This window comes from Petaurus breviceps, unplaced genomic scaffold (assembly GCF_028583685.1).
Source record: "Petaurus breviceps papuanus isolate PSGF00001 unplaced genomic scaffold, PetGlider_PUasm1.0 551, whole genome shotgun sequence".
NCBI classification, from domain to species: Eukaryota; Metazoa; Chordata; class Mammalia; order Diprotodontia; family Petauridae; genus Petaurus; species Petaurus breviceps.
The window spans coordinates 7134459-7158420 of NW_027186372.1; the positions used below are offsets into that span (position 1 = coordinate 7134459).

General features: G+C 36.9%; 1 protein-coding gene and 1 long non-coding RNA gene across 4 annotated transcripts in view; one reads left to right on the forward strand and one right to left on the reverse strand.

Annotated features, from left to right (window-relative positions):
- The first annotated feature begins 8246 nt into the window (after window positions 1-8246).
- LOC138172645 (uncharacterized) overlaps window positions 8247-23962 on the forward strand; it is a 237588-nt gene continuing 221872 nt past the window's right edge. The window contains exon 1 of the long non-coding RNA XR_011171200.1: window positions 8247-8282. This is a non-coding gene — a long non-coding RNA (uncharacterized lncRNA). The remainder of the gene's footprint in view (window positions 8283-23962) is intronic.
- CREBRF (CREB3 regulatory factor) overlaps window positions 8375-23962 on the reverse strand; it is a 50991-nt gene continuing 35403 nt past the window's right edge. For 2 of the 3 annotated variants that reach the window (XM_069102358.1, XM_069102359.1), the window contains exons 5-9: window positions 20072-20266; window positions 19143-19332; window positions 18383-18456; window positions 16336-16458; window positions 8375-14074 (exon numbers count right to left, since the gene is read on the reverse strand). In XM_069102358.1, coding sequence (XP_068958459.1) covers window positions 13959-14074; window positions 16336-16458; window positions 18383-18456; window positions 19143-19332; window positions 20072-20266 — 698 coding nt within the window. In that variant the 3' untranslated portion in view covers window positions 8375-13958. The remainder of the gene's footprint in view (window positions 14075-16335; window positions 16459-18382; window positions 18457-19142; window positions 19333-20071; window positions 20267-23962) is intronic. The other variant, XM_069102360.1, reaches the window with a different exon arrangement.

The following is a 23962-nucleotide window of genomic DNA, read 5'->3' on the forward strand; positions in this document are numbered from 1 at the left end:
TCTAAAGTCAGCACAAAAAATCTAGTTGAAAATTCCTTAAACCAGCCATCAAGTATAGTACCATACCTTTAGAGAGTGGTAGGTAGAAAGTCTAGGCTAGGGTATCTTTAAAAAGAAGGGAGTCTCTAGATGAGAATGGATGGATCTGAGGTGGTTGAGCTATAGAAAAGAATGTAAATTTAGTTTTTTACAAAATGTCTTTCTCTCCCCTCCTCCCCAACTCTCTTGCTTTCTCCTCTCTCATAACTCTCTCCTTTCTCCTCTCACTTCTCTATAGACTCCTCTCTCTTCTCTTCCTCCTAAAACAGGTATAGATGAATTCACATAAAATCAATGTGCATAAAGACTTTATTATAGTGTGTTGAGTGCTAAAAATGACTTGAAGCTGGTAAGAAATATTGAAGACAGAAAAATCATTTGTTTGGGTTTTTTTAAGCAGTGCTGGGGAAAAGAGGACAAAGGAAGGACAAGAATGTTGCTAAAGGTTAGTAGGACAAAGATAACAAACAGGGAGAGAGCAGACCTACTCAATTTCTATTTTACTTCAGATTTTTCTGCCAAGGAGAATAATTTTATGACTGGAAAGGACAGAATAAAATGGCTTATAAGGAACTGAGATAGGAACCAAGTGACCCTCGATAAGTTTATTTCATCAGGTCCAAAAAAGCCATATCCCAGGGTATTGAAAAAAAAAAAACCTGGTGAATATGATTGCTGAGCTACAATCAGTGATGTCTGAAAGATCATGGAGAATGGGGAAGGTGCCAAATGACCAAAGAAGAGCAAATGTTCCATTTTCATCAAAGGGAAAAGAATGGATTCTCCCCAGTGAGCTTGATCTTTATTCCTTCCAGAATTCTATTATTAAAGAGATGGATAGTGAATTCTAGAAAAGGAAGCCATGATCTTAAAGAACTAGTATAGCTTCATCAAGAATAAATCAGTCCAAACTAACTTAATTTCCTTTTTGGATGGGATTACTAGCCTGCTAAATCAGGGAAATGCTGTAAACATAGGGTCACAGACCTAGAGATTAAAGGGACCTTAGAGGTCATCTAGTCCAACCCCCTCATTTTATAGATGAAGAAAATGAGGTGTGGAGAGGTTGTGATTCACCTGAGGTCACAAAGGTAGGAAGAAACAGAGCCAGGACCTGAACTCAAATCTTCTTTTTTTAATTTATTTATTTTGAGTTTTCAACATTCATTTCCACAAGACTTTGAGTTACAATTTTTTATCTCCCTGTCTTACTCTTACCTCCCACCCCAAAAATAGCAAGCCTACTGAATACCCCTTCCTCCAATCTGTTCTCTCTTATATCCTCCCCCTTCACCCCCTAACTTTCTAGTAGGGCAAGATGGGTTTCTATACCCTAGTACCTGTATATTTTATTTCCCAGTTGCATGTAAAAAAAACAACAAATTTTTAAATATTTGTTATTAAAACTTTGAGTTTCAGATTTTTTTCCTTCTTCCCTCCTCTCTCACCCCCACTGGGAAGATAAGCAGTTCAATATAGAATGTACATGTGTAGTGACCCAAATCATTTCCATAGCAGTTATATTGTGAAAGACTAATTATATTTCCCTCCATCCTATTCTGCCCTCCACTTAATCTATTTTCTCCTTTGACCCTATCCCTTTTCAAAAATGTTGGCTTCTAACTACCCCCTCCCCCAATCTTCCCCCTTATCCTCCCCCTCTTCTCCCCTCCCCCCCACTTTCCTGCAGGGTACGACACCTATTGTGACCTCAGATCTTCTGCCTCCAAGTTCAACACTTCCCACTGTACAACACTCCCCTTGATTTCCATTTTGTCCCATTTGCCAGTTTACTATGTATGACATCAAACTTCAGTCATTTCGATTTGCATTTATCTTGTTATAAAAGATCTGGAGGAAACTTTCACATGGTTAATAGTGTGGTTAATAATTGTAATAAGTAAATTTTCTTCTAAGTGTTTTTTCATATTTTTAACCACGAATCAATTAGGAAATGGCTTAGTTTTATATATTTCTGTTGATTCCCTATATATCTAGGATGTCATATCCCTATCAGAGATTTCTGATGGAAAGATTTTTTTCTCCAGTTTATGTTTTCCCTTCTTATCCTACCTGTCCCTTCTGAAAAAGGTTTTCAATTTTATGTAATCAGAATTCTCTATTTTATTTGTTATGGTATCCTTTCTCCTTTGTTTAGTTAATTCCTCCTAGCCATAACTATGTGTAATAGTAATGGCATTTAAAGATTCCCCTGTATTGGCTTGCTTTTTGGTTTGATTGTGTTAAAACCCAGAGTTTGTTAATCCCACTTGTGGGATGGACTTGTTGACATGAAAAGAGAGTGATGAACTGGGAGGAGCTGGTGACGTAGATTTGGAGAGACACAAGAGAGAGGCAGAAGAACTTTTTGGAAGCAGCACCATTTTGGAGGCAGAGAGAGACTGAGAGGATTGCTGAGGGCCACTTTGAATTGCTCAGGACTTTTGAGAGCTGACACCCAGAGCTGCCAAGGACTGAGGAGACATGGCTGTTTTGCTGGTACTTTGTCTGTCTGTTTTGATGTTGTTTTGCCAGATTTGTCCGCTGGTGAAAGACAGTCCTGTTGTTGCAGAGGCTTGGAACCTTGCTGTTGGTTCAGAGCTCCTGAGACTGTTCTGCAGACAGAGAGTGAATTCTGTCCACTGGTGAAGGACAGTAATGTCGTTGCAGAAGTTTTGGAACCTTGCTGTTGGTTCTGAAGCCCTGAAGAAGGATTTTCTTGTTGTATGTTTACAGAAATCCTGGAAGAGGGTTTTGCTAATGTTTTCAGGGGTCCTAGGACTGTTCTGAAGACAGAGAATGAATTAATGAAGAGACTGGCAATGTATCTTGTGGCCTTGCTAAGCTTTGTCTCCCCAGGAACAAAGATTGCTGAGAACTTGCCTCCTGTCAAGATGAAGAAAAGACCTCCATTTGGGTATTAAGTGCTATGCTTAAACTTGTGTAACTCTGGGGTAGATTCAATAGTGATCCAGGGGTGGGGAACTTTTGACCTTTTTGTGTTCTATGATTGAACAAATGAATGTACTTTACTTATGATTGGAAACTAATCTCCATTTGGGAAGAGGGGCTTTGTGATGGACTAAATGAAGGTACAGCCTAGGGGTGGAGAAGTATTTAGAACAAGGACTTTGTAATTGATTGAATGAATGGAAGGTCCTGGGGTGGGGTAGTCCTTGGAGATTATTTAATCACACTTAGTAAATGCTGTATTTTGAATGATGTCATATTTTGATCTTCTCTGTTCTTAATTTGTCACTGAATAAAATGGAGAGCACCTATGCTGGTATTCTGAACCTTGGGAAGTTGCCTTTGCTTGGCATTCCATTACACTATGAAAACTGATTTCTACCTCTTCTAGTTGTTTTTTTTTTTTAATAATGTGATCTTTCGTATTTTACATAAAAATCCTTTTGAGCTGATTGTACTATACAGTGTAAGAAAATGGACTAAACCTAATTTCTGGGAAATCACTTTCTAGTTCTCCAACAAGTTCTTTATCAAATAGAGAATTATCTAAGTTCTTTATGTTCTGCATTCTCCTGAATATCAAGATAAGTTCAGTTCTGCTACATTTTAGGAAAGCATTGGACTAAGGCTCTATACTTGTAAACAAGATGGCGAGATACAAGTTGGACCATATTCAGGGAATTTGGAATTGACTAAATGACAAGACCTAAAGATATCCCAAATAATTATTAATAGCATGAATACACATCCATCAAACAAAACTAAAAGGGATAGCTAATGCATTAGATAATGTAAACCAGAAAGATTCCAACAGGCTAACACAGTGCTAGCACAGGGTAACACAGTGGGTGGAATCAGAACACAGTGGGTTGAATCTAAGAAGATAAAATTTAATAGGAATAAATAAGAGGACTTACACTTGGGTTAAAAAAAAAAAACAACCCAACTTCATAAGTGCAAAATATGGAGGTGTGGCCAGATAACAGTTTATCTAAAAATAATCTGGTTGTTTTAATGAACTGTAAGCTTTTACTGGACCTTAAGCTCAATAAATAGTGTGTGTAAACACAATCTTAAGTTGTGCTCAATGAGACAGCGGAGAGACAGAGAAACTGAAGGAATAGGAAGATGATAGTGCTACCATACTATCAGTATAGTATTTGGACAGTTCACATCTGGAGTATTCAGTGTTGAGTTTTGGGCATCACATTTCAGGAGGAACTTGATTAGCTGGAAGGAGTCCAGATGAAGGCAACCAGAATAGTGAAAAAAGGATCTCAACATTATGCTGAGGATCAACCGAAGGAGCTGTAGATTTTTAACTTGGAAAATAGAAGACAAATAAAAAATTCTTAACTCGGCAATCTGGTGAAGTTTATGGACCCCTTCTCAGAATCATGTTTTTAAATACAGAAAATATATAGGATTGTGAAGGAAACCAATTATATTGAAATCATTATCAATATCAATATCTATGTCTATATTTTAAAGTTCATGGATGCCAGGTTAAGAATTGCTGTCTTGTGAGTAAGAGCACTGGCCCCAGAGTTAGGATAACCTGGGATCGAACCCCGGGCTCAGATACTTAGCACCACACCCAGAAACAACTGGCCGTGTAACCTTGAGCAAGTTACTTAACCCCGATTGCTTAGGGGCGGCCAGGTGGCTCAGCGAGTAAGAGCACCGGCTCCAGTGTTGGGATGACCTGGATCAAATCCAGGCTCAGATACTCAGCACCACACCCAGAAACACCTGGCCGTGTAACCTTGAGCAAGTTACTTAACCCCGATTGCTTAAAAAAAAAAAAAAAGAGCCCCCGTCTTAGAGGGAACATGATAGTTATCTTAAAGTATTTGAAGTCCCAACTTATGGAAGAGATGTTCGACTTTTCTGCCTGTGCCCAGAGGGCAGAACTAGGAGTTGATTCATGTAAGTTACAGAAACAAATTTCTGTTTGATGTTAGGAAATGTTTTTTAACACCTACTGCAGGAGGCAGTGAGATCTCATTCACAAGAGCTTTAAGTAAAAAAGGGGATGACGTGTTGGGCAGGTTCCAGAGTGGACTCTTGCCAAGTTGCCATCTTTCTGAGATCCTATGACTAGATCTTTAAGACTCCTTCAGACTCTGGTATCTATTTTGCTGCCCAAACGGCTATAACATAGGAACTGACAAGGGGAACTCGTTCCTCCTCTTCCACTCACAATCACTCAATCTAATTAATATAACCGATCTGCGGGTGCCTAAAGCTTTGGACAGGGTGCTTGCCTCCCCAGCTGGGTTGTTGTATGTAAACTTCATGAGTACAGACACTGCTTCTTGTCTATTTATATTTCCCAGGACATTTACCGTAGCGGTTTGTACATGTCATTTCTTCTATGATGAATGGATGAATGCTTGGTCGTGCCTGGGACTACCTGTAGTTGAATCATAGATCATCAGAACTACAAGGAACTTCAGACTATGTATAGAGTCCATCTTCTAGTGGATGTAGAAGACATGAGCTCAAAACTTGGTTCTGTCATTTGCTGTCTGTGTGATCTTGGCCATCTGTAATAGGATGGGGATTGGTTATATTTTAAATGAGTCACTTAAAGCCCTAAATCCAAGAAACTTAAGCTTCTAGAGAGATCTAGTTACTTGCTCATGGTCACACAGCTAATAAATGTCATCTTGGGAACTTTACCACAGGCCCTCGGATCCAAGTCCAGTGTATTTTCCAATATACCATTACTGATGCTCTTAAGTGGGCCTTGAACTGTTGATTTAAAAGAAAAACATACTTTTTCTAGGAAAGAGGAACTTTATTCTAAGAAATTCTAATAACATTTAATAATTATTACAAATGTCCACAGAAGCAGAGAGAAAAAGGAAGTTAGTACATTTCTCTTCAGAGATAGTGCTCAGAAATATCTTTTGTGGGCCTAGTTACATTCCTATTCCATTTCCAATGAGATTTCAGAAAAGGAAACCTTAAATGTTCCTATATGCTCAGCAGCACTACTCAGAAGACCTTGCTTCAAGTCCTTGAATTGCACTCACTCTCTGACCTGGGTCAAGTCCCTTAATTCTCCTGGGGATCTTATTTTCTCTTCTATAATATCTGGGTTTAGACTAGATCAGGAATTCTTCACATGAACTTATTTTTTTTAAATGCTTTGAAAACAATTTCAATATGACTAGTTTCTCTTGAAAGCAATTAAAAAAAAAATTATTCCAAGGAGTCCAAAGGCTTCGTAGGACTGCCAGAGGGATTCATCTGATACAAAAAAAAAAACAAAACACCACCACAAAAAACAACCCTGCAATCTGCCCCTCTCTAGATTTACCAAGTTACCCTAAAGTCATTCATTTTGAACTGACATTAGTCCTACCTCCAATACCTAGATTCTGACTCCATCCTATACTTAAGAAACTATTCCGTCGTTTGGTCATTTCTAGAACTTTCTTCCACAGAACAAATGCCTTTGCTTATAACTTTTGTTTTTACCTGTTTTCTATGTAAAATCTATTAGGTCTCAGCAAAGTCCTGCCTTAATTCATAGCTCTGAAGAACATGGTGTTTTCCAAATTCATTTTATCTTTTTTTTAACCCTAAACTCTTTGGCTAGCATACTGTGAACTGCAAATGAAAAGTACAGTTACATAATGCAGTAATGGACAGCAATAATAGCCTGGCTAACAGGGTGTTGCATGCAGTAGATGTATATTATTAGAATTTACAGCTCTGGTGTCCCTGAATCCTAAAAACTAAAACAGTTTTTGGCACTTAGAAAGTGTCTAATACATGCTTGTTGGTGGATTTTGTTGACTAAAACCCCTAGGAGGTTGAAGCCATTATGAACATTTCTACTTGCAGTCTTCCTATTAAGTTCAGTCCTGGAGTAGCTCCAGGCTACATCTCCTTTGCTTCCTGAATTTCCTGGTGCTGCCCAGGCCAAAATCAAACCCTCCTCCTTCAGGCTGAGGAATCCAAGAAATTAAGTGATAAGACTTCTTCCAAGGGTCTTGGAGCGCAAGGGACACAAGTCCACAAACATCTCAGGAATTAAGTGTTCAAGTGTGATGACCCTCGATTTTAGAATACACAATAATATATACTCTGTGACTGCAGTTCCCTTTCAAGTGCCATGATATTAAAAAGGCAACATTTACTCCTGTACACAGAAACCAGACCAGCAACTTAAGAGAAAAACGAATTTTAAAAAAAAGAACAAAACAATACTTAAATCACAAGGGCAACCAGGATGGTGAGGGAATTAGAAACCATGTTTCACAAGGATCGGCTAAAGGAACTGGGGATGTTTGACCTACAGAAGAGAAAACTTAGGGTAAGGTGGGAAGGGAGAGAATGAGACCCATCTCCAACTATCTGAAAGAAGGGTTATCAAGGAAAGAGGGATTATACTGGTTCTGCTTGACCCCCTAGAGAAGAACCAGGCAATTTGTAGAGAGAGGTTTCATCTGAACAGAAGGAAAAACTTTCTGATAATCAGAGCTGTATAAAAATAAAACGTGCTCTGGGTAGAAAGTAGGAGAATCCGTACCATTGGATTTCTTCAGAAGCTGAATATGTTCCCTTGTCAGCTCAGTTGTAAAGGATATTCCGACTCAGATAAAGCTGAGACTAGATGACTAGCAAGGTCCCTCTTTGATGCTGAGGTTCTATGAATCCTAAAAAATGTAAAACCTAACCTAAAGATTCATGGAAGAAAAATTAAGTACACTGCCTCGTATTATAAATTAGGACAAAATTGTTCAACATTTTAAAATTGTCCATGTGTATACATATGTATGTATACATATATCTATGTACATATAATAGACAATTTGTATATATGTGTGTGTATGCATATGTGTGTTATATTTTCTATAGTCAATTTCCTTAGGCTAATTTTCTAATTGAAGGTTGAAGAAGTCAGACATTGCCAAGAGAGGGGAACGGTGCTAAATACTTGGGTTCCTGCAACAAAGTCCTCTTTCTGTACTTTACTGTAGCATGAAGGTGAACCTGGGTTCTTGAGGCTGTTAACAACAGACTGTAAACTCTGGGGCAGAATCTACCAATCTGGAAAAGTTTCAGGTATGGATCTAGCAAACGACTTATGTTTGCTGCCTGAAGACCAGTTCAGCTAAGTCTGGAGAAGCTCATTATTAGAGGTCTGACCCAAATGCTGAATGTTTTAGCTACAGTAACCCACGAAAGTGTTTAATCTCGAGGTATACTTTATACATGATTACCAAAAAAAAAAAAAAAACAATTTTATTTATATTGTCTTAGAGATATGTCCGTTAGTAAATAATAGCAAAGTAGCACAAAAGGGCAGGGAGAGGTGAAAAGGGAAGGAAACACACACGAGGCAAACTCAGTTCAAAACCTTTTCTTTCCATCTTTTTTATTTTAAATTACAAAGGACGTTGCATACACTGACGAGTCTGTATCTGACTAGAAGTGCAGAGGGGCTGGAAAGTGACAGTAAACAAAGTCAAAATTTGAGTTGTGTCTTTTTTCTCTTAAAAGAAAAAAAACCACACAACTATTAACCAACATTTAAATAGATAACTTTTAAAACAGCTCATGCGTTAACAAGGTAAAATTCTTTCTAAACAAGAGAGACAAGACTGATTCCAATAAAAAGTTTCTTAGCTCCAGTTGGAAAAGAACTACAGAATATTTGACAACAATACAAACAGGACTCCAAGCAACTATGCAAAAGAGATGGCCACAGTGTATGAACAAATGCTCGGAATTCTTGACCTTCCCCCCCCCTCCACTATGCCTTTAGGTTCTGTCAGCATTCAGGTTCACTGTTGACCACAAATCCTAACCTACAGGACAACTGTCTTAGAGTGGGAGCCACCATCTTAGGGAAGAAGAATCAGAAAGCAGGCAGTGGAATACAGTGCCATAAGAATGTTTTCCAAAAGCAGATAAGGTACACACACATATATACACATCTATGCTTTTTGGTTCTTCGAAAAACAGTGGTTAGAGAAGGAGGGACCAGATGAGATCATCAGTCACACTGCCACCCAACCCAGAAGTCATTCCTCCTGTGTGCTTTATATTGTTACACTGTTATAGAAGAGGCAAACCCAGGTTACCCAAACTTGGCACATCAAGATACTCAACTTGAACATTCTCCATTAGTCACCAATACTCTGACCCTACAATACCAATTAGAAATAGTTTTAAAGAGGTACCTGTCCTTCTCTCAATAAAAGTGGAAATTTGGCATGATAACTCAATTTATAATTCAGTAAGTCTTTCTGTAATTCTAGTCAGTTTGAGCAGTAGGACTGTTTCAACACAATCACCATTTGCTCTATGGAAGCCTGTGACATTCAGTAGTACATTTTCACCATCTTTATCTCATACTTTCTTTTCAAATGAAAAACATTCCTGTAGTTGACATTCATCGTTACATATCATTACATATTTAAGATATTAAAAAAGGATGGAGTCTTCTCAAAATCATAATGCCCTTAGTAAGATTACAAAGAATCCACAGTTGTTGTGGCGCTGGGTGTGAAACTATTTGTTGTGATCCTCGGGAAGAACAAAAGTAGCAAACTGCATTTCTGTGCAAAGTGATGGAAATGGCCTCAGCTCCCCGTGAAACGTTTTTTTTTTTTTTTGACAAAAACTCTATTAAGAGGATAACTGAAACCATTTCCTTTAACACTGAAGGCATAATTCAATTAATTCTCAAAATTCAAGTTTCAAGACTAGAGTGATACGAACATTTGTGTTACATAATTAGGCAATGCTTCAACAGAACTTGAGGAAGACTATTAACAATAATGGGAACATAATATTACTTTGTTAGTTCCTGCTGAAGGCCACTTGAATTCATTTCAGAAAGTTAACTCAAAGCAGCTAAATTCTCCATGTTAAAAAGATTTATGGAATAAAGAAAAGCACATCCGTCTTGCCATTTTGGTGAATAAACTAACAGCTTTATTAATGAAGGCAAACATCAGATAATTGTATGAATATTATATATATATATATAAAAAAGAAATCCAAACTGACAGCATTGTATTTCAAAAGTACTATACTTCTGTTTCTTTAAAAGAGACTTGTCATCTGTTTTAGAAACAAACAGAAACTGGTACTCTTCTCCTAAAAAAATTTGTGGAAAAATGAAAGTAAGTAAATTTCAAGCTGATGAGTTGAACATATCTTTCTTTAAATGCAGACTATTTGCTAATAAGCAAAAAAAGTCAAGCATCAGAAAGAAGTTGTATGATAAATTCATGAAAGTCAGAGAAAAAGGACGTAGTGGAATTATTGTTAACCCTCTCCCCTCATACTCAAAAGACCATTCAAAATTGGTCTTCCATACAAATATAAAATAACTACAAAGAGAGAGGGGAATTTGAAACCAGACCCATCTGAAATCCTTCATGATGCTTTTTTATTGTAGTTCTGATTCTCTTTCCAAAAAGGTCAAAGAGTTAAAAGACTTAGGGAGTGGAAGGGGATGAAGACATTTAGTTCTAAAGGTACAAGTAAGGCACAATATAAAGCCACATCATAATCTGTCATGAAGGATATAGGAGAGGACAAGAATCATACATGGTACGGTAGAACAAGCAATCATATCGATTGAAGAAGTGTGGCACCCAATTCAGAACTTTGACGAGATCTTAACAAGAGTAGTTGGACAGCATGCTTTAATATGGAAACAAACTCTATAAAGAATCCAGTGTATCTGAAACAAGGAAAGGTTTTTTTTCTTTAAATCATAGTAGTACGAGAATTGAAGTGTATAAATTGCTTTTGAATGATGGGATTATTTGAAGTGAATATTCACAATGCCTCCATTTAAAATAAAATCCAGGACTTCATTATGATCTGCATACCATGTATGAACACTGAAAACCTTTAGAGAGCTCTTCTCTAAGGATCTTCCTCCAAAAATACATGCCACAATTTCCAAAAACAGAACATGTACAGTTGTTGGGGGTTTTTGTTAACCCTTATAAGATTTGTTTGTGTGATAAGTATACACTAAATGTATATATTTTAATGACAATAGAGGAAGCAGATTATTACTGGCATTAAAGTACGACCATTTCTAGACGGTTTTAAATGCCACAGAGTCCCCTGGTTAAAATGTAAAGCTGCACAGCTTGCCTATGTCATCTTTACGGTAAAGTTAAAACAACTGAAGGATTTAACTTTACTCTACATTTTACTGCCAGGTTTTATTTAGATCAAGTATCGCTGCAGCATTCTGACCAGCCCAGATTTAGCAGCAAATGGCAGGAATCATATAAAACGCAATCTTTTTTTTTTTTAACAAAGTGCTTTTCTAAGATATACATACATATATAAATAGGTACAAAATAAAGTGTCAACATTAAAAAGCTCAACTATTTAAAAGCTTTTAACTATTTAACTTAAGTTGTACATATAAAACACTGAAATGAGAGAGTAGGGTAATCCATTATTACATGGATTTAGAATTTTTTCTTTTTTCTTTTGAAATGTGAGACCAAAATCATATTCTGGTTTGTAGACAGGAAAAAAAATGATCAAAATGGAGCCACTAAAATGGGTCATTTTATAAATCAGTTGAATCTCTATCATGGAAGTGATCTTCACCTGATTGTAAAACTGTGGTGTTGGCAATACTTTTAAATTTACCAGACACATTCTCCTTTTCTTCCCAAGTTACAAACTGGTACTTCGCCTTCCTTCCCCCACCAAAAAAGAACTAACAAAATCTTCAAAACCATTTCTTGTTTGTTTTGAGATCTGTTTACTCTACAGTGTGCGCTAACGAATCAAGGATCTTTCTATCAGATGTATAGGGAAACCATGTGCATCACCGTTTTAGTGCAAGTGTTGATGATTTTCCCCCCTTGGAGCTTTATAGAAGTTTCATGGTACTGTGCATGCACTATAGGAACAAGATACAATGTGTTCACATGTTACTGGGAGTTTTAGACTCAAACCTTCATATTCTAACAATCAAAAAATACAAATTGAAAAAAATGATTCAGCAAAGAAAAGAAAACATACTATACAAATAAACTGTACTAAAGAATAAATTCTCCAGGGGGGAAATGGGAGCCTATATGACTTTCAAATACAGAGTCAAAGAGCCTAAGTTTGAAACTTTTGATACTTTGACTCTGGTTGAGCAGGTTATTTAATGTGGTTCTGTTTTCTGTCACCTCCATCACCACTTCCAATAATAGCTCAAACAAAATTTGCAAGTGAATATTAAGAGGAAGGAAAAAATAGGAATAAGCCCAGGGGGAAGGTCCACAACCCAGAGAATGATGCTGCCTTGACATAAGGAATTTCTCATACCTCTTAGGTAAAGCTTTAACACAGTTTAAACACTGACTAGTGAAGCTGACTTTTATATGAGCAAAAGAGCACCTAAAAACTAAATGTGTTAATATCTGTCAATCATAGAAACTAGAATTAACAAGAATAAGTCACATGTAAGTTTGAAGAAGCTAGTTTGGAAATACCTGTACAAAAATATAAAAATCTATAAATTTTTTTTGTTTTGAGCTTGTGTTGATCCTTGGAAATATTACATGCACAATAATACATCAATTGGAAAAGTGGCAACTAAAGAATTAGATATTTGTAGCTTTTTCTTTCTTTACATATATATATACACAGTACAATAAAAATAATCTGTATTTTGGTTGTTTGGTGGAAGTATACTACAACAAGCTAAATAAACTTTTTAAATCCTCAAAATCGAAAACTATTTTACCAATAGCTTACTAAAATGCAAATATATTAAAATTTCCTACAATAAGTGCAGAAAAAAAGATTTACAAACTCCTAAATGGCCACCAACTTATCTACTATGGAAGCGAACTAGAGGAACAGCAAAATAATATTTGTATGTATGAATGCTCCTTCTGTAGATAATTGGACCCAAACAGAAATAAAATTCACAGTTCAGTAAGATCCCTAACCCTGACCTTTTGATTTTTTCTTTTTTTCCTTTTTTTTTTCATACATTCAGTACAGTATCATGTAAGCTGTGCAAAACTTTACTTAGACTGGCAGTTCGCCATATCAGTTGCATTTGTCTTTGGTACAAAAAATAAAACAATCGCATTAATGTGCAAGTATTTGTCTTCTTCCGGCCAAGTACCGAAATTGAGTTTTCTAGAGCCATCTTTTTTTTTTTTTATACAATACACAGACTCTGTGGCATATATCTACATTTCAACATAGTCCTATATACATTCAAAAAAATTTTAAGAGTTGGAACAAAAACATTTAAACCCCATAATTTTACCATCTATACATCTTGGTTTTCCTCATTAGGGTTATCATACAAAACATTACCAGTTTATAGCTACAGTTTTCCCCCAAATACAAGGCACAAAGAATATGCTTTTTTTTTTCTTGCACGGACATATATATATCATATTGAGCTCTGAAAATTAAAGTCTAATATGGCACACTAGCATGAGTGCTATGTGTGCTATGTACAAGTGAGATTAATGGTTGTGGGAAAAAAAAATTAGAACACAAAGCAATAATTCTAAAAACAATCTAAACTGACAATTTAAAAAAATGCTTCCTCTTAATTTTGTGTTGTATTCAGAGCATAAACCTGCCACAACATTTGGCATTTGCTAACATTTTCACTTGCAGAAACAAGTTTGACTTCTATAGATTTTGCACTCTGGTCCTAAACAGTCACTTATAAACATATAAGTTTCCATACTGATGCCAGAAGCAGTTTTAACTAGGGTTTATGCTCTGAAAAATGCTATAATCAAGTATTTTGGATCATGCTTCACTTATACTACTTAGTTATTAAAACAATGTAACCTAATTGTAAATGTTTACATAATGCTAAACTGACATGCAGAACAGAATGAAATTTTACAATGAAGAACCTGACTGAACACAGACATAATTCTGACCAGAGAGCAGTGGTCGAATGAGGCCAGTTACACTTTGGATGTTGGTATTCTCAGTCCTACTAGGCCCCCAGTGGGGTTGCCTTCTGCAGTCTTCTCTAACACTTGGTTCACAAATTCTGAGGTTTGTCCAGCAACTGGTAGACCTGAAGAAAGAAAAGAACAGCTATATTCAGATGCCCACTCCCCGTGTGACCTTCAAGGAAATCACTTTGCCTTCCCGGGCTTCAGAGAAGAGGGCCCTTTCTAAGTCTTGGAGGCTATGATCCTAAAAACTGGGATGGTGAAGGTAAGGAATTTACGGTTTAGTCAGAGCTAGGAAACCTCCAGAACAATCACACTTGGCCCCTTGGTTTGATTTTGCCCCAAGAGGATACTGCTTTGATCACTTCTACTCCTACAGGCCAGAGAATAATTACTCTCAACCCCAGGTGGATAGCTGCTTATTTCATTTGGAATAGAATCTCTAATGTTTTATGGATTATACAAGGTGGAAGCTGAGAATAATGGTTATTCAGTTATAGGGCAGAACTTTCAAGAAAGTTACCATGATTACTTAATGTTTTATTGTTCCATTTAAAAAGCAGTTGAGTTTAATGTTTCTACTACTCTAAAATAAAACCACATTCATTGTTTTTTTCATGTAGCCCTTCAATGACTTTTTTCTAAGGGTTAGTGGTATTAGATAGAAAGTGACTTTCATCCTTAACCCTGGTCTAGTCCCAGGATTAATATAATTTAGGTATGAAGTTAGTCCCAGTTGGCACTATGTGCTATAAGGGAAAAAAGTGAAATTCTACTCCCCTACCCAAATATTTCTGTTCCTTATCATTTCTCAACTCACAGTTTCTAGCAAATGAATCTTCAATTTTATGTTTTGCAATTTTAAAAAATTTTAATTTTTTGACACAAATTTTTCTAAAATATACTATCTTCTTCTCTACTACCCTTTCCTATCCTTCCTTTCCCTATAGGGTAGAGTAAACATAATCAACCATTTCCTGATGACTCAACTTGTATATCCTACTGTGCTATCTTGGAATGGTCTCAGGGCTTCATTACTTTTTCACTCTTACGTCATATTACTTTCCTTCAGGCACACTACTCTAGCCATACTGGTCTACTCAATGTTCCTCAATCCTGTCCCTTTCCTTTCCCTCCTCTGAGCCTACCTATTATTCATGTGACTTTGGACAAGTTGCTTTCCCTCATGAGCACAATAAGTAAATTATGCTAAATGATCTCTAAGGTTCCTTCCAACTCTAAATCTCTAATTCTATGGTCTTTTGTAGATGTTGGTTCCCCATGCCTGGAATCTCTACTAATTGCTATTCTCACATGTGAAAGCTCAGTTCTGGTGCCACCATCCTCTAAGAAGCCTTCCCTAACGGTTCCAGTTAGAAATGATCTCTCTTGTGGCGGCTAGGTGGTGCAGTGAGTAAAGCAAGGGGCCCGGGAGTCAGGAGGACCTGAGTACGGTTCTGGCCTCAGACACTTAACACATTAAAAAAAACACTAGCCATGTAACCTTGGGCAAGTTACTTAACCCCAATTGCCCTCAAAAAAAGGCAAAAAAAAAAAATAAATGATCTCTCTCTTTTTTGATCTTTCAGGTCATTTAATCATTCAGGTCATTAACCTTTCCTATGAATTTAGAACTCTCTTGTATCATAATTACTTCTATACCTGTTTCATTCTCCCTGTTAGATTAGAAATTTCTTAGGGTTAGGAACCAGGTTTTTTTTCCCCCATCCCTATAGTAGGTGCTCAGTTTATGTCTGCTGAATTAAGGGGATGAGAAGTGGGGGACTGTTTGCCCTAATATTAATGGTCCATGGTCATATGTCTTCTTCCTTTCTGTAAAGGTTATGCGCTGTTACTTCTCACTACTCTCTGTTGGTGTGTCTGCCTCCTTTGGCACTCCATCCTGCCTTATTTATTTCATTATTTCTAATCTGTTGTGATGTAGGAACCCAGGTTAACTGTTTGTTAAAACCGTACAAAAGGTGGGTACTAAACAAGTTAATAAGTCCTGAAGGCAGATCTCTTCTATGTAGTAAGATATATGGATTTTGAGGCAGTTATTTCAGCCACTCATATCTCTTTTGCTTCTAAAAGTTAAAGAATTTTATGATTCTGTCTTCCAAGCTATGTTCCAGATAGCTTAAGTTACCCAAATATCATCTCTAGATAAGAAGAGTTATAGGGAAACTAATGATAAAGTCAAAATCATATTGAAAAAAAACAAACGTGATAACATAGGTTTTGCCTTTGTTAAATTTAATTAGCATTTGTAAAGTTAATTATCATTTGTACTATACACACTATCTATACAAGAACAAGAGCTTTTTCCCCTTGCCACATATTGCATTCTATTATTTGAAGATATGTCTTGAATTATCCTTACCAAGAGTATCTTTAATAAGTATGTCAAGCTTTTGTCCCATGTTGGGTCCTCTATCCTCTCTTGGATTCTGTACTCGGTTTACAATCTCTTGCTTGATAGAGTTGATTACAAATAGCAAGTTATCTGCAAAACAGGAAGCATATATAGAACACATTATCCAAAAAGAAAGTACTTGGGGTTGAATTTATAATAATTTAGTGGTATGCAAAACACTACAGAAGCTTTTTTCCTAAAATAAACTAATTTTAAAATGTATTAGTGTCTGGTACCACTGAATCTTTGTGTAACTATGGAAGCTCTGAAACCACTTTAGGTCTCTTGAGTTGATAACTGAATCTGTTGGTGGTAGAGGAATAGGCTGAATTTTCTAGTGGGGTTTTGCTTCTATCTTGGTTGGATACTGAGAATGCCCTAGATCCCTCTGGTCCATGGTTATCTGGCAAAAGCCACAGATGTATCAGAAATAAAGACCAAAATACATTTCAGGGAAAAATAAGTGGCAGAGCCATAAGTAATCTTCTATTCATGGTTCTGACAAGCTAATCACTTATCTGTTTTTGACAACTTACATTACAGAATCAGAGTTGAAAGGGACATCACATACCATTTAGTCCAATCTGTACCGAAAAGAAATCTCTACTACAACATCCCAAATAAGTAAGTCATCCGGCCTCTTCCATTTGAAGATGGCAATGAAGAATAACTATCTCCCAAAACACCTGATTCTGCCTTTAAGCAACTCAGGTATAAAATTTTTCCTCACATCAAACTACCTTACTGAGGTTTCCAGCTAGTTCTGTTTCCTGATGCTAAATAGAACAAGTTTAATCCCTCTGAAAATACTTGAAGACAGTCATCCATGTTCCCTTCAAGTTTGCTTTTTTCTAGACTCAACAGCTCTATTTCCTTCTACTGATCTTTCTATGCCATGGTCCCCAGCTGCCTTACCACCATGGCTGTTTTCCCTTGGATATGTTTTAGTTTGTGAATTTTCTTTTGAGAATGTGGCAGTTTGAACGAAATCTAAAATCTAGATGTGATCAGATCAAATCAGAGTTCAGTAGAATTATAACCTTTCTAAAAAAAACAGGCTTCTCTTTATATAAAAGCCTAAAATTGAGTTCACTTTTTATATTGCCACATTAACCTGTTGACTCATATTGTGTTTGCTATACAGTAAAACATCCAGATTGTTTCAAACTATTGTCTAGGTTCAAAACACCTACCCCACCATCTATGTCAGTAGGGAACTGACTTCAATTTTAACACTTTTAAAGGGAAACAGATGACCAAAGTATAAACTAATTTTTGGAACTGAATCATTCATGAATTTAGCTTATTTTTCTTACTCAGAACAGTAAACACCCACATAGGATTTTCATGGAAGCCACAACCTGTCCATGAGATGTTTAGCTACCCAGGGAATAGACTGCACTTAGAAGCAGATAAGCAAGACAAATGCCTGTAGCTGGTGCACCTGACCACAGAAGCTCTGGCTGGGCACACAGATCAAAGGCCGACTCTCCACACTCCACACTCAGTAGCTAGAACAAAGAGGGTTTCTAGTTCATCTTCACTGCACAACTGGCTAGACTGACCAGGGCAGCACATGTTGTGTTATGTTTTTCATGTTTGTTTTTAAAGTAAAGGAAAGTGAAAGTTTGCACCAATGGTTCACTCAACAAAAATTATGTGAGTGATTTACAGGAATGAATCACACATGCAAACCATGCATCAAATTTGTAAAGAGATATTATGAATGAAATTCTTAAAAATAAGTTTTCACAAGATGAATAAAAGAATAAGGATAACATTTGGTGTAGTGTAGGACCAGCTAGACCAGATATACATACAAGTATTTATACATTCCAAAGAGTCAGTGGGCAGATAGGGGAGAAAGTACAACAGCTTGGTGAGTTGGTGTATAAACAGGCAGGTGGCATAAGGTAGAGGCTGGGCAAGGGAGAGGATGATAAGAGTGGGTAAGTGGGAAAGGGAGTAGTTAAAGTAATTCTGTAGAATACTAGTAAATTTCTTAAAACATTACCATATTCTGTATTAAGACCCCATAATTTCACTTTATTAGCTTCATATTGAGCTTTTTTCTTTAGTCTGCAAGCCCTATAAAGGAAAAAGTATTTAGTTAACTTTTGTTTGCTTTTTAATCATTTTTCAGAATAAATTCAGAATGTTCCTTTAAGTTCTCCCAACTACTGGAAACTTTCTAAAGGATATAAAAATTCATGTCCTCTGTTGTTTATGGGACCAAAAGGCTGATATCTAGGAAAACTGTTAATACCAAAAAGTATAACCCCATACCAGAACTGTAACTAGGGCAGCTTCGTCAGTGCTTTTTGCCAGGGCAAACATTTCTGACAGCATGGTCCCAGGATCCATATCCTCCCTTGCCTGCCTCACCTCTGGCTTCAGTCCAGGGGCACTTCCCACACAAACATAGCCACACCCTAAGCTTGCTGCCCCTATTGCCACTGGCTCCTAATGAAAAATTTGCTAGTTATGGTGTTGACATACACAAAATTGTTAATTCAAATAGATTCTGATTCTTCAAGTGTACTAGACTAAAAGCTACAATCTAATTTTTCAATACTATATAAAAATTGAACAACTTAGTACATAACCAATTTCTCCCATTAAAAAGAAAAATTCCACACTGACCTTAAAATGTTTCCAAAGGGTAGAAAGCATAACATAACATATTTTGAAGATGTCTCTTCTGTACAGCTCACTAAAAGAATAATCCTAATTCAGAGAATTCATTTACAGAGGTAGAAATCATCAAAACTTACCTGGAAGCTAGCTTGTTCTTTTCTTTCCTTGACCTGGGTCTGGCAGTTAAGGGAAGTTCACTGACTGGTGTCAGATCACTAATCACCTTATTAAGTTTCCTTAGTTCATTGCCAATCTGAAGCAGTTTTTTGGGATTTGGAGTCAGGTCTTCAACATCAGTTCTCCGTGACTTCTTTACTGCATATTTTCCTATTAAGAAAAGGAAAAAAAAAACACTCTGCTATCCTTAAACAAGTCATTTGAGCAGAAGAGGATACATTTTCACAAAGCCACTATTCTGAAGCCTGATTTTTACTAAGAATTAAAAAGTATGATATGTAAATATGGGTTAGTCATTCGAATAGAGGACATGTACTCATCCTAGAAGTGCTAGAAAATGGCAGGCGTATTTCCCTTCCATCCATCATGCGATGAATGAAGAGGGAAGCTACCTCCTGGCTCTCCCCATTGAGATCCCTGTCGCTTGCTCTCTTCTTTATTCCCAGTCCCATCTCTAAGTGATCTTTAACTACATATGGCTTTACTAGGATTGGGAACTCAACAACTTGCCATGCCACTCTTTTTTCCCTTCTAGCTATAAGTAAAAAGCACATCTACTGCTCACATCTCTTCCCCAACCCCTAACCTCTATTGCTATGTGCAGTGTAGTCGTCTTTGTTAGCTAGCACTTCACCATTCGTGGATCCCAGAATTAGAATGAAAAGGAGAAGGGGAAGGAGACAGTATGGCCCCAGGGCTTCCACTCGTGAGCAGGAAGTGGATGTGGTGAGCAACCTGGCTTTGCTGCTACACCTCCTCTATTCCCCCTTCTCTCTCCTGTTCAAAAATCTAGATTCACCAAAGGTTCATTACAGTTTAACTTCTATACTCGAGACAGCGTGCGTTCCAGAACTAGGGTACTAATCACTTGACAACAATCCCCTCTTACCATGATGCAAGCCATTTTTTTGATACATATTACTTGGCAAAGTGTCTCTGTTCCATTCAGATGGCCTTAGCATCCTCTCTTGTTGTGATGGTGTTAGCTGTTCACTATACTCCCAGAAGTACCTTCTCTTGCCTCTCTTCCTCGAAGATACTGACGTCATCTCCTTTAGATCCTCAACTGAGTCATTTTCATAACCTTTGGGGAGAAACCAAAATCTCAAACTATGAATAGTACTAGTCAACTTCCAGAAGAAATACACCAGATTTAAGTTTGTTGGTTTTCTTTAATGTAACAGATAAACTAGAATTCTATTTGGAACCTGCTAAATTAAATTCCCCTTAGTCTGTAAAGAGGTGCTGTGCTGGACACAAAAGGGATACAAAGACCAAAAAATGAAACGTTCACTGCTCTCAAGGAACCTCTATCCTACTAGATATCTAAGCTAATGACGTTAAGCACAGACTGCAAAATAATATTTAATATGGAAAATTACAACTTTCTAAAACTTCAGTAATTAATAATAAAACAAAATAATCATACTGTTCTGAAATATTTGGACTTCTCTAAGGTGTTTTTTTTTAAACTAATATCTAAAATGCCAATTAGCCACACACATATGAAACAAGAGTCTGAAGGGAGGCCAAACCCTAAAATGTCAAGAGTAATTAAACTTTTTTTAAGAGCAATCTATAGTGAATTCCATTTTCCCGACTTGTAACATATCAAAAAGTTTACTGAAATTTACTGACAACAGAACTGGGTAAATTTCCATGATGACAGATTTCTATGAAGAGTTTCTGGGGGTAACACTATTGTTCTCTCCCACCTCCTCCTAGGAAAGTACAGAAAGTACCTATTATATTATATCATTGGCCATCAGATAAAAGTTAATTGTCCATCCTGCTTGCTTGTTTTAATTGAATGCAATATTCACTAGTAAACCAACTCCAAAAGGGAATTCTTCCTTTATTGTCCAATTTTGGTGTTTCACAAAGAAAACAAAATAAAAATCAGGGCACTAATACCATTCCCAAAACTTCTAGGCTGATAGGACTTTTCTTTACCTATTCTACCTCTGCATATCCATCCTCTCCTTCTCTATTCCTGTCACCACTCTAACGACAAGCCCCTATTATCATTCCCATACCTATACTGTTATAATAGCCTCCTTGTAGGCTTCTTCCATTCCTCTTTCTCCCTATTATCCATTTTTCATAACGCTATTAGGGTAATCTTCCTAATACACAGACCTGGTCTTGTCACTCTTGCTGAAAATTTTTACTGGAAAAGAAGTCATTTGATCGTGTGTGTATGCAGGGTGTGTGTGTGTGTGTGTGTGTGTGTGTGTGTATACATGTGCATATATACATACATACCCTTTTACCCAGCAATACTACTAATAGTATCTCTGGCTTTGTCACAATTTTGCTCAAATTCATTAATGGAAAAATCATTCAACTGATATATACCCTTTTACTCAACTACTAGGTATATACCCTCAAGATCAAAAATCTAAAAAGTTCCAGAGACAGAATCATTTTTGTAATTAGCAAAGAACTAGAACTAGAGAATGGCTGAACAAATGTAATATACGAATGTAATCAAATATGATTGTACCTTAAGAAATGATGAATGTGAAGAATTTAGAGAAACTTGATATGATTTATATAAACTGATAAATAGTGGAGAAAGCAGAACCCAAAGAAAAAAGTACATGATCACTACAATAACATAAAGGAAAAGACTTCCAAATTCTGATCAATGCTATCTATGTTCAACTGTGATTTTACAGGACTTGATGGTAAAGCATTGCCTTGGGCTGTAAGCACAAAAGTAGGAAATAACAGATGCAGAAGGAGGAATAGAATGGCCCAGTGCAGGTGCTTGTTCAGCTTGACTTCTCTGTTACAGGGGAGAGTGGGTTCTGTTCGGAATCAATGGGAAATGACAATGATGTGGGTTTTTTTTTTAAGAGCATCAATAAAACAAGTTTTAAAAAAGATAACAAAAAAAAAACCCTCAAATATTCAGTTTCTCCCTCCCTGCCCAACTGAGTAAATAATGTTCTGACTTCCATGGTGGGCATCCAAGAACCTTTATAACTTTTCATCTTTACCTTTCACGACTACCTTGATATATTCTGTGTTGCAAACAAGTAAGACAGCTCAAGTCTGTGCGCTCTCAACATACCCGTGCTTTGGCTCATGCTGTCCCCATGCCTACAATGCCTTCCCTCTTCCCCTCTTCACTCTTACTTATTTTTAAAAGCCAAATTCAAATGCCACTTCTTCCCTTCACTAACCACTTCTGGACTTATGGAAGAATTAGAAAGGCTGAAGATGCTGCACTTATGATATAAGGAATCAAAATTGGTCTGAGCACCCTGTTGGGTAGAGTGGGAAGATCTACTTAGCCAAATATCCTATAGCTACTCAAGACAGTGCTAAGATTTAGTGTTTCACAGCCAAGTTTGCCTTTGCCCAAACCAAGGCAGAAGCAGACTTTGGAAGCTCAGGTCAGTATACTTTACATTTTATTTATTATTGGGCACCCCACGTTATACAGTCACAAATTCTGCCACTCCTCATTTGACTTTGCTTCCTGGCAAAATGTCATTCTCATATCTTGCATCTATCAACTTAGAAACACCAGTGTTAGAATCCTAGAAAATACTGTTTCAGAGACATACGATGACACAGTCAGTGAAATTAATTTAGAAGACCATTTGGCTATGCTAAATTTTTAATGTAATTCCAAGAACAGATCCTTAAATTGCTTTCTATACAAATAATATGCAAGGAGTAAGTAATATTTGAGGGGAAAGGGGAAATACAAAATGCTTGAGAAGCCAGTAAATAGTGATTACAAAGAAAAGTTTCACTTTGGTACCCAACCCAAGCCAACATGCTTGGACCCATGACTCCAGTTGTGGCTCCAGTTGTGGGCTGGCTACTGAATGAGCTCTATGTAATCTTGGGAGCAGGTCCAGAACAGGGACTGAAACTCTATTCTAAAGCCCATTCCCCCTCCACCCCTTAAGTTTTTAGGCTCATGAGCTGGTGTAGCCATCAGCCAAGAAACAGCATCAAGTGACCTAGTCACAAAAGAGCCTTTGTAAATTGGTCAAGAACACCACAAATTAAACCAATCAACCCACCCTAAATTGGCACACTTCTGTTTCAAAGTATTTCCTTCTGCTTCTCTCCAGTACTTTACTTTGGGGCTCCTAAAGTTATTTGTTTAGTTCTTCTGTATAAATAGGTGGGTTTTTTTTTTATTTCATTATTCATATTTGCTAAAGCACAAATAATACTATAATTTTGTGTTTTTTTCACTAATCAAGTCAATTGTTCATTTCCATGTGTGAAAAATGTCTACATAATACAAACCAAGTCAACTGGAAAAGAGAATTAAATGCCCCTTTAACATTTAGCATTGTGTTAACATGCACAAGATGAAAATTTGATCCCCACAAATGCCAGTTACCTCTATTCCACAATCACAGCCTGCTTGCTAAGCTTACCAACTGCTTCATAAATAAATGTTGCCAGTTATAGGAGGGTCCAAAAAGAGAGTATGAATGGATGAGAGGAGATGTACCGCCACTTCTGGTTAGACAATTCAAAATGCATAATCTTTTTTTTTTTTTACTTTTTGGAGGGCAATTGGGATTAAGTGACTTGCCCAGGGTCACACAGCTAGTTTTTTTGTTAAGCGTCTGAGGCCGGATTTGAACTAAGGTCCTCCTGACTCCGGGGTTGGCTCTCTACTCACTGCACAACCTAACCGCCCCACAATGCATAATCTTTTAAAGGGACCTAAGTAGCATGACTGTCTTTATTTTTTTTTTTTATACAATCAGGGTTAAGTAACTTGCTCAAGGTTACACGG